The 11,665-nt window shown below is 41.1% G+C and overlaps 1 protein-coding gene across 2 annotated transcripts in view; it reads right to left on the bottom strand.

The window, feature by feature from the left end:
• Positions 1–75: 75 nt before the first annotated feature.
• Positions 76–11,665, bottom strand: part of LOC106599291 (E3 ubiquitin-protein ligase HECW1) — a 56,969-nt gene continuing 45,379 nt past the window's right edge. For both annotated transcript variants that reach the window (XM_014190454.3, XM_014190450.3), the window contains exons 25-28: positions 8,074–8,220; positions 7,697–7,811; positions 2,995–3,193; positions 76–2,797 (exon numbers count right to left, since the gene is read on the bottom strand). In XM_014190454.3, the coding sequence (XP_014045929.1) occupies positions 2,686–2,797; positions 2,995–3,193; positions 7,697–7,811; positions 8,074–8,220 (573 nt within the window). In that variant the 3' untranslated portion in view covers positions 76–2,685. The remainder of the gene's footprint in view (positions 2,798–2,994; positions 3,194–7,696; positions 7,812–8,073; positions 8,221–11,665) is intronic.

Raw genomic sequence — 11,665 nt, 5'->3', positions numbered from 1 at the left:
TGCATCCAACTCGTATTTACTACTTCACAACTGGAAATTACCATCTTCCCACTCATAAAACTAGTAGAAGAAAGGTGCTTTACGAAGTGGTTGTTTATTGACATTCGTTAACAGTACTATGCTCGAATTGAAAGCGCAGCCTGAGGATTACTGCATGTGAGCTCATCAGACAGGAAATAGTGGGGACGGACAGTGAAACATGTAGACCTGTGAGAGGGTTTCTGAGAACTAAAGAATGGTCATAAAACGTTCACTAGCTGCGAACAATCTCTTTAAGGAACAATATAATGTAAGATTTTCAAAATAAGCAACAGATTATTGTTTGAAAATTACATTGCTTGTTCTTCGCCACAGGAAATGTGCATAGCATTAGACACATTTTCAACAGTAACTTAAAACATTCTGATACTTATACTGTACGTACTGAACAAAAACAGTGTAGACAATAAATAAAAAAATGCATGAATAACACCACTCTTGTACTGCATATCTGACATTTTATCATTTCAAAATGCTTTCTGACAATATTACATTTCCTGTATAAACTTGATCTTACAGCCTTCCAATTTTATAACAGCAACTATAAATGCACTCACTGTACATTTCAAAATCTTAATTGTCCAAGGAAAGGAACACGAGAGAAAGTGAAAAGATTTGAACAAAAACATAGGTCCTGTAAGTACAGTAGTAGTGTTCAGTATCAGTTTCTGGTGTCTCTCTTCTAATATCAAAATACTATAACGATGAACATGAAGATCGCACATACACAATTATTCAATTGGTCGGCAATCAACTCAGTTATAGGCCTACGTATGCCTGACAGTGGCATTTTGTCATATACAGTGTTTTCATGTTAAGGCATGGCATTTGCAGACCACAACAGCTGTCCTATCCTATAATGATAAAGTTGCTATAGGATATGTGCATTAAATGTCAACATGAGGGGAAATGAATAAAGCAACCCTGTGGGGTCTGTCCTAAATGGATGTGGCATGGTAACCTATAACTGACAAAAGACACACCGACATGACGTTAATTTTAAGTCCATTACATTTTCATTTCACTGTGGCCAGGGGTAGACATACAGGCATACACTGAAACAAAATTGAACATGTTAACCCTCTGCTATAACACAAGTGCGGTAACAAGTCAACAGCATTGTAATCTACTGTTTTTTGTTGTTGTTGTTCAGCCAGAACTATAGTGTATAATAATTGCAAGTAGTGTTACATTTTAAAAACATTAAAATATAATAGATTTTTGTTCAAATAGTGGTATACATATATTTAAGGTGAACTTACTGTGTCAACTCCTCAGAAGTGCAACAAATATTCAGGAAGAATAAGATCCAATACAATCTAAACACAATACCTGCAAATGTACTTTAATTGTTCTCTCTTGGTTTGCCTCAGTGTTTGAATATACATTTAAACAATGCAATATGTCCAGTTGTGTGTTCCATGCTTGAAAAAAGTATATAAAAACCTGGCAAAATATTTTAACACTTCCTTCCAAAATAATCTGTCTACCATGTACAAATGAAACACAACAATCTTGTGACAATGAAACATTCATAATATCCAGACTCAAGTGTGTTAAATCAAGAGATGACACACCTCATGTAAACATCAAATGGTTCTCAAGGTCAAGAGGGGAAAAAGTAGTGTTTTCACATGGAGCACATCGGGAAAGAAAATCTGATCAGATGTTGTTTAAGGGGGTTTCTTCACCTCGCTTCACTCTAATTACCTATAGTAAAACTGGTTTGTGTTTGTTTCCCAATCAACTTCAAGATTCACGCCAATTCCACACGTGTTTTTAGCGATAAAACATAGTTTTGATTTCATTTAAAGTATAACGACTTCAATATCATTAGAATCCTCAAACAGTCGTTTTGCAATTGTGGTAGGATCTTGCGACACTATTGAATCACTCCTGATATATCACAATGTTCATAAAATCTTGGTAAAACCTTAGGGCAATTAAGAACTTGAGAGATGTTGATGACCCAGTACTTTGCTGATGTCAAATCCTGGGATAATCCCAGTGGCAGCAGTATTTGAAGTGGAATTGCCAAAGTTGGAACACAATGTCATGAGATAATGTTGGTTGTAGTGGTTCACGTGACAGTATTTGAGGCATTTCTCTCCCTCTGATAATGCGAGTTGAGGCATTTCTTCTAGTGATAATGTTGGTTGTGGTTGGTGATGTGACGATGCTTGCGGAGGCTGTTGGTGCAAGGTGCACTGTGAGAGAGGGACTAGACTATTCATTGGCGTGTGTGATGTGCTGAGTCAAGGCCCTGAGTGCTGTTATAGGCTGAGCAAATAAGAGCTATTGCACACAGCTTGGTGCCTTTATGCAAACAAAGGTACATTGTAACATGTGAGTAATGCATGTGGTGGTGCTTGGCTTTTCCTTTTGCTTGTATACTGTACATAAGATTGTTAAAAAATAAATGTACAGGCCTCTGGCTGATGTATTAAATGTACAATATAAAAGGGAGTTGTGTACAGTAGAGTCCTGAGGCACAGGATCCTATTTAAGTTCTTGATTGCTTCGCAAATGGCACCCTATTCCCTACATAATGCAGTACTTTTGACCAGAGCTCTATGGTCCCTGGTTAAAAGTAGTGCACTACATGGGGAATAAGGTGCCATTTGGGATGCACAACTTCTCTCTCCTTCACTCAAGGCCAAAAGTGCTGGTCTCCTCCACAGCGATCAGCAGTTTCTCATAGAGCATGGTGTAGGAGGGGTATGGAGGGAGATCCAGCCGGTTGAAGCATGTGTGTGCCCTGGAAGATATAGACCATGCATCAGAGCAGACAACCAATTCAACAGAATAGAGTTCTCTTACAAATACTATACATTGTTATGCAGCGGTTTGGAGGATAACAGCATAGGACAGTTTGAATCTATACCTGTAATAGCAGGATGTAATGGTAGAAATGATTGTCTAGGTCCACTCTACTTTGGGTAGAGCTTATATTACCTTGGAAGAGCGGTGATCTTGCCCCACTTCTCGATACAGAAGCGTCGCAGGCCATTACTGCCCCGTAGCGCAGTGAAGCCCTCGTAGGGAACACTAGAGGTGCCAGTCACAAACTGCAGCAGACGCAGCCTCTGCTCATTGTTGAAGCGCTCCACGGCCCCCCAGAACCACCGGATCACTATGTGGCTGTCATGGTAGCCTGCGATGCAGAAGGACAATAGGGCATGTCAAAGACTGGGTACAGGGGTTGGTAGCTTGGTCCCATATCAGATGTGATGTGCGGTATCAAACTCCTTTGTTGTTGACATGCCATAGAAGAGTTGGCTACAGCATATACAATATAGAAATCAGGCAACAGGGATGATGATTCAACAAGGGACTGTGGCGTCCCTTACAAAAACAACATGTCAAATAAGGCTGGGAATTGCCAGGGACCTCACAATACTTAGGTGCCGAAACAATATTTATTGTGATTCGCATGATTATCACGATACTATTTGTATTGCGATTCGATACTTTGATTTTATTGCAATTTTACATATTCCTCACTGCTCTCTGCTGCAGAGAGAAGAGCGACCATGAGAACATTGCTTTTATCAGTCATGGAAATAAAAGTTCTGAAAACATATTTAAAAAGAAGGAGAACAAGCTATAGGATAATTTTTTTGTTGTTGAAAGTTTTGCCACAGGTACAGCCGACTAGCGCTAGCTAACGCTACCTAGCGAAAACAACATTATACCATTTTTTTTTAGATCGATACTTGGAGTCAAAGTATCGATATAATATCGTCCAAAAATAATATTCTGATATGTAGCTCTATGGATCCCCCCAATCAAGTAATGTAAAAAATTGCAGTTTCACAATGCGAAATTGCTGTTTTCATCACATGAAACCATATTTTCACATGTATTCAATTTACAGTTCACATGTTAACATCACCTTTTCATATGTGAAGAAAATAACATGTTTTTACCTCGCATGTGAATTGCAATTTCACATGTTAAAAACATTCTCTTTCACAAAATTCGAAGTATTGAAAAAAATATATATATATTGAAAGCAAAACATGAACCCAAAAAATTGAGAGCAAAACAAAATATTGCAAGGAATTAACTTTAAAATGCGAGCGCAAATGAATTGTAAATGGATGCCAAAAAATCGTTTGATTTTTATTTTATTTTTAATGATAACACATTTAAATAAAACACCTCCCTCTTTCCTTCAATTTTCCCTATCTTTGATTATGTTACCCTGGCAATTGCTTTTGCAGCCTTTTTTCCAATTGGAAGTTTTGGCACATTCATTCCAGCAACATAGCTGCATCCAATCATTATTGGCTATTGAGCGGCTTTGAAGCCACCGGTTGATCATACTGGCTATAGCCACGGGAAGTAGGGGTGCTGAGGGTTAACAAAAAATATATAATATACAAATAAATAAAAACAATTGTGCACTAGGACTTTTTTACTCCCGTAGGAGCAGAGAGAAACGCTTGCCAGCAGAGCGGGGGGGAAAAAATACATCCCCATCAAACTCCATCTAACAATTGAATGTGCCCTTTACATCACATGGGTAGTGGCGGATTGGCCGTCGGGAGCACCGGGACATTTCCCGGTGGCCTGATGGTCGTTTTCGCCTGCCGTGAATAGTCAACTTGACCAGCGACAATATAGCAAGCAGGAATGAGTTGACTGAGAATCCACTCATCAGGAGCGACTCTCGCTCTCGCGCTGCAGTGTCCCCGCGCTAAAAATGACATCAAGTCTCTCCACGGCGCACATAGCAACCGTCTACCTGCTTCTCTACTGATAACATTTTAGACAAGTCGCACCGCGAAATGGACGGTCAGAAAAGGAAAGGTGGAGCAGAGAGGGAGAGAATAAAAAATAGAAAGGCCCTTGCCACAGACGCAGCTAAATGCTGCAAAATAAGCGACATGTTCACCAGTAAGGGACCAGGTCGGTCAAAAACACTAGCTAAAACACACACACACACACAACACCCAGCATGGTTTGATAAGTAGCCTAGTTAATAATAGTGACAACGCCGGTAGGCTAAACAGTTTGCACGTTTTACGTCTTCGTGGAGGAATTATATCATAGCAATGAGTGCAACATAGCGATCATAATGACATTGACGGCAATATGTTTCAACTAGTAAAAAATAGTAAACCTAGACTATGGACTTGCCAGCATTCGGTCATGACTCATGCCACATAAACTAGGGAAAGTGCACATATAATGTACAGCGAAACAGGCTACAGTAACGTAACCATAATACATCCATGAACGTAACACAGCCTGTGTGACACATCACAGGCAATGACAAAGATCATTAGCGCCATTAGTACCAGCATTACAAGTTACTACACTAATATACAGCTCTAGGAAAAATTAAGAGACCAATCCAAATACAATCGATGACTGCACAAATTGAAGTTATTTGCAATGTTAATCTCATGCGAGAGAGAGAGCGAGAGAGAGATTCTGGAGGAGCAGCAGGACTGTGATGCCGAAGCTCAGACTGCTCTCCCATAAAAGAGAAAAGCAGGTCCATTGCTAATGCAGACATGGATTACACGATCCACAATGTGGTACTGAACACTGTTGTTGAAAGTATTCACTGCCGTTATGCAGCAAATACAGTGCTGTGTGCAGATGGAATTTGATGAACATGCCACTGTTGCGGCATTGCAGGCTGAACTGATCAGCCCTGCACAACAGTGGGAAAGACTGAAACAGTCAGCATTGGAGGAGTACAACACCAGGTGTTAGGGTTTAACCAACTATTTGTTTGCATAACCTATATAATAAAATTAGTTGTGGTGCATAACTTATGAATACTAATGCTAAACATAAGAGGTTTATATTGTATTAACATAGATTGAGCGACATATAATAGACATGACTAACTGGAGGGTTGCTGGCAAGTAGTGTAGGCTGAGTAGACTCGTGACACACACACACACAATGCCTGGTTGTGGGACGCTCATGGACAGGTGTATGTGAGGAACTGATAGAGGGGAGAATGGCTGTGGCACAAGAACAGGCACTGTCCTTGGGTGTCTGACTCTCGGGTACACACATGAAGACAACTATGCATGGCAACAAAGATGCGTCTAGAGGCTGGGACCAGCCTGCACGCCAACGATAGGCTGGAGTAAGTCTAAACCACACCCAAGCCTCTACTATGACAGGCCCTCAGGGAGAGGGAACTACGTCTGTCAAGAAGTATTTAAGGAAAAACTTCTGATGTCATTTCAGTTCTCTGTTTGCCCTGCGAGGTGTTACAGGGAGCACGTATATACGAACCACCTATTTACCATTCAAGTGTTTGCATTAATTAATGTACAAAGAAATCAGAAGTTACTATATGCTGACTATTTTGTTCTGATACCAGATTTGAATTGACGCGACCTAACACAGGGCTGCCGCCGCCAGTGACGAATCAGGGGAAGGCTTTGAGGATCCTGATGAAAGTGTGGAGTTGGTGAGCAGAATTTGTTCCATATGTAAAAATGGCCCGGTACACTGCTATCTTCTCCTGTCTCTACAATCTGCTCACGGATGCGTATCACATCACTGATTTGGGATACAAGTCCCTCCTCACCCTATCCATCACTCAGGTGGCTAGAGAGAGGACCTTCTCCACCCTGAAATTCGTGAAGAACCGCCTAAGAACCTCCCTCACTCAAGAGAACCTTGAAGCGTTTGTTTTGATGGCAACAGAGAAGGAGATTCTTATGGGACTTGACAAAGATGACATTGACAAGATGGCAGAGAGCAGTGAGTTACTGCACCTACTGGTTTACTAGTGGTAATTACTCACTGGTTACTCTGAAGTAGCTATGCTATGACTCTTCCTTAACAGGCTGACAAGGGTGAAAGAAAAATTGCTGTGAGTTAAAGCTTTTGTACAGAGGCATGTTTTTTGGACTTTTGTATTATACTTGCAGTTATGTAGCCAATGTTCAATATCATTGACTCAGTGTATAAATGTTTATTTTTGTGCTGTTTACTTTATGGACACCAGTGAGTGAACATTGTAATCTACATTTTCTTATAGAGGAGTGCTTTTTTTGACTTTTGTATTATACTTACTTACATTGTTGTAGCTTATGTTCAAGTTCAGTGAATGTGTGTGTGAAGTTTTGATACGCTTGAATATAAAGATAATTTGAGCTAGCTCTGTATATCTCATCCTCTTTTAAATAAATGTAGGCTAATTGTTTTGTGTGTCCAGCCTTGGACATTTGTATGTGCTACAGTATGATTGGTGTATTCCTAGTGAGTTTCTGAGGGTGCTCCCATAGCCATAGCATACCTTAAACTCAGTGTTCAGATAGGCTACTTGTTGGTCAGTCCCAAATGTTTGTATTTTGTAATGTGGATAATTTCTTTCCAGATGAACATACTGGCCAAATGTATAACTAGTTTGGTACCCGTTACATCAACAAATAGGATTAGCCTACAAAATTAGCGGTCTGGTGGTTTGCGTGAACAGGGTGGCCTGGGATGGAGTCAAAATCCCGGCCTGAATTATTGTTTCAGTCCGGCCCTGCACATGGGTGCCATGGTAGTGGATACATTGCCTTTAAAAACATGTTGGGACACACATTAACCGTATCCTAGACTAAAACGCATGTTTGTAGATTCTCCATTAGGTAATGTTCAGTAATGTGCTCCGTTGAAGTCTGCTCACCTCCTCTATACTCTGTGTTGTTCCTCCAGTCATTGAGGTCTATCTCAGCTGTCCCAGCGATGACCAGCTCCAACTCTCTGGCATCGAACACTGACACCAGCCGGGAATCCACCACCTGGAGAAATATATCCGAGACATAGACCATTAAAAACAATGTAAGAGTGTACATATTTAGACACATTGCTCCTGTCATTCACTTGGTGACTTCATTTGATAGTCATGTTCTATTGCATTCTAAGAAACTTGAAGAAATCATATTTTAAGTGCAAAGTGAAAGCCCTCGGAAAGCATAGACAGGCTGGAAAAAAACAAATTAGACATGTTGGGGAAAATCATGCCATGGCCATTGACTGTTGCCCTGAGAGTGTTTACTGTACCTCATAGAAGCCCCTGACCAGTGCCTCTGTCTGCTTGACCACTCCTCTCTCCACCCTCCATTTCACCATGCGGTCAATGTACTCCTTCTTATTCTTCTCTGTCACATTAATGTTGGCCCCTCCAGACTTCAGCTCTCTCTCTGTTACCTGCCCGCAAATAGAGCAATATCCATGTTACAATACAGACATACCTTACAATGCAAAAGCCCCAATGAAAGTACACTACATGACCAAATGTATGTGGACACCTGCTTGTCGAACATATCATTCCAAAATCATGGGCATTACTATGGAGTTGGTCCCCCCTTTGCTGCTATAACAGCCTCCACTCTTCTGGGAAGGCTTTCCACTAGATGTGGGAATATTGCAGCGAGGACTTCCATTCAGGCACAAAAGCATTAGAGAGATAGAGGTCATGAGCAGATGAGCTCCTGCATTTTTCAGCATGTTTTGAAAAAATATAGATTTAGAGTTAGATGAACTTGGATTTTTTGGCAGGGATATACAGTTGAAGTTGGAATTTTACATACACTTCGGTTGTAGTCATTAAAACTTGTTTTTCAACCACAAATGTCTTGTGAGAAACTATAGTTTTGGCAAGTCGGTTAGGACATCTAATTTGTGCATAACACAAGTACTTTTTCCAACAATTGTTTACAGACAGATTATTTCACTTATAATTCACTGCATCACAATTTAGTGGGTCAGAAGATTACATACACTAAGTTGACTGTGCCTTTAAAAAGCTTGGAAAATTCCAGAAAATGATGTCATGGCTTTAGAAGCTTCCGATAGGCTCAATTACATCATTTGAGTCAATTGGAGGTGTACCTGTGGATGTATTTCAAGGCCTACCTTCAAACTCAGTGCCTCTTTGCTTGACATCATGGGGAAAATCAAAAGAAATCAGCCAAGGCCTCAGGAATAGAAATTGTACAGTGAGGGGAAAAAATTATTTGATCCCCTGCTGATTTTGTACGTTTGCCCTCTGACAAAGAAATGATCAGTCTATAATTTTAATGGTAGGTTTATTTGAACAGTGAGAGACAGAATAACAACAAAAAAATGCAAAACATGACTTAGTACTTGGTGGCAAAACCCATGTTGGCAATCACAGAGGTCAGACGTTTCTTGTAGTTGGCCACCAGGTTTGCACACATCTCAGGAGGGATTTTGTCCCACTCCTCTTTGCAGATCTTCTCCAAGTCATTTAAGGTTTCGAGGCTGATTTTTGGCAACTCAAACCTTCAGCTCCCTCCACAGATTTTCTATGGGATTAAGGTCTGGAGACTGGCTAGGCCACTCCAGGACCTTAATGTGCTTCTTCTTGAGCCACTCCTTTGTTGCCTTGGCCGTGTGTTTTGGGTCATTGTCATGCTGGAATACCCATCCACGACCCATTTTCAATGCCCTGGCTGAGGGAAGGAGGTTCTCACCCAAGATTTGACGGTACATGGCCCTGTCCATCCTCCCTTTGATGCGGTGAAGTTGTCCTGTCCCAGCTGCCTTGAGATCATTGACAAGATCCTCCCGTGTAGTTCTGGGCTGATTTCTCACCGTTCTCATGATCATTGCAACTCCACGAGGTGAGATCTTGAATGGAGCCCCAGGCCGAGGGAGATTGACAGTTCTTTTGTGTTTCTTCCATTTGCGAATAATCGCAACAACTGTTGTCACCTTCTCACCAAGCTGCTTGGCGATGGTCTTGTAGCCCATTCCAGCCTTGTGTAGGTCTACAATCTTGTCCCTGACATCCTTGGAGAGCTCTTTGGTCTTGGCCATGGTGGAGAGTTTGGAATCTGATTGATTGATTGCTTCTGTGGACAGGTGTCTTTTATACAGGTAACAAACTGAGATTAGGAGCACTCCCTTTTAAGAGTGCGCGACTAATCTCAGCTCGTTACCTGTATAAAAGACACCTGGGAGCCAGAAATCTTTCTGATTGAGAGGGGGTCAAATACTTATTTCCCTCATTAAAATGCAAATCAATTTATAACATTTTTGACATGCGTTTTTCTGGATTTTTTTGTTGTTATTCTGTCTCTAACTGTTCAAATAAACCTACCATTCAAATTATAGACTGACTATTTCTTTGTCAGTGGGCAAACGTACAAAATCAGCAGGGGATCAAATACTTTTTTCCCTCACCGTAGACCTCCACAAGTCTGGTTCATCCTTGGGAGCAATTTCCAAACGCCTGAAGGTACCATGTTCATCTGTACAAACAATAGTACGCAAGTATAAACACCATGGGACCACGCAGCTGTCATACCGCTCAGGAAGGAGACTAGGAGACAGAACATGAGATGAACGTACTTTGGTGCGAAAATTGCAAATCAATCCCAGAACAACAGCAAAGGACCTTGTGAAGATTCTTTGCGGAAACCGGTACAAAAGTATCTATGTCCACAGTAAAACGAGTCCTATATTGACATAACCTGAAAGGCCGCTCAGCAAGGAAGAAGCCACTGCTCCAAAACCGCCATTAAAAAAGCTGGACTACAGTTTGCAACTGCACATGGGGACAAAGATTGTACTTTTTGAAGGAATGTCCTCTGGTCTGATGAAACCAAAATAGAACTGTTTGGCCATAATGACCATCATCATGTTTGGATGAAAAAGGGGGAGGCTTGCAAGCCGACGAACACCATCCCAACCGTGAAGCACGGGGGTGGCAGCATCATGTTGTGGGGGTGCTTTGCTGAAGGAGGGACTGGTGCACTTCACAAAATGGATGGCATCATGAGGGAGGAAAAATTGTGGCCATATTGAAGCAACATCTCAAGACATCACTCAGGAAGTTAAAGCTTGGTCGCAAATGGGTCTTCCAAATGGACAATGACCCCAAGCATACTTTCAAAGTTGTGGCAAAATGGCTTAAGGACAACAAAGTCAAGGCATTGGAGTGGCCATCACAAAGCCCTGACCTCAATCTTATAGAAAATATGTGGGCAGAACTGAAAAAGCATGTGCGAGCAAGGAGGCCTACAAACCTGACTCAGTTACACCAGCTCTGTCAGGAGGAATGGGCCAAAATTCACCCAACTTATTGTGGGAAGCTTGTAGAAGGCTAACCAAAACGTTTGACCCAAGTTTAACAATTTAAAGGCAATGCTGCCAAATACTATTTGAGTGTATGGAAACTTCTGACCCACTGGGAATGTGATGAAAGAAATTAAAGCTGAAATAAATAATTCTCTCTACTATTATTCTGACATTTCACATTCTTAAAATAAAGTGGTGATCCAAACTGACCTAAAACAGGGAATTTTTAATGGGATTAAATGTCAGGAATTGTGAAAAACTGAGTTTTTAAATGTATTTGGCTAAGGTGTATGTAAACTTCCGACTTCAACTGTATACAGGATGATCCTACCGTGGGACAGACTGTTTGTTCCCACACTCGGTACTCTGACTCTATTGGTTACAAAGACTTTTGGCCCCCCATTCTATTCTAACCACCTCTCGCCGGCTGTGTATTTATGTTACCTGATGAAATTTCTGTATAATATGATCCTATTGCCATCTAATGCTCATTCAAATGTCATAAATCAACACTGCAGAGCTCTCCCTGTCCTATGCCGTGCCTTGA

This window comes from Salmo salar, chromosome 03 (genome assembly GCF_965601325.2).
Source record: "Salmo salar chromosome 03, fSalSal1, whole genome shotgun sequence".
NCBI lineage: Eukaryota > Metazoa > Chordata > Actinopteri > Salmoniformes > Salmonidae > Salmo > Salmo salar.
The sequence above is the reverse complement of the archived record's forward strand: the minus strand, read 5'-3'. Positions and strand labels throughout refer to the sequence as shown.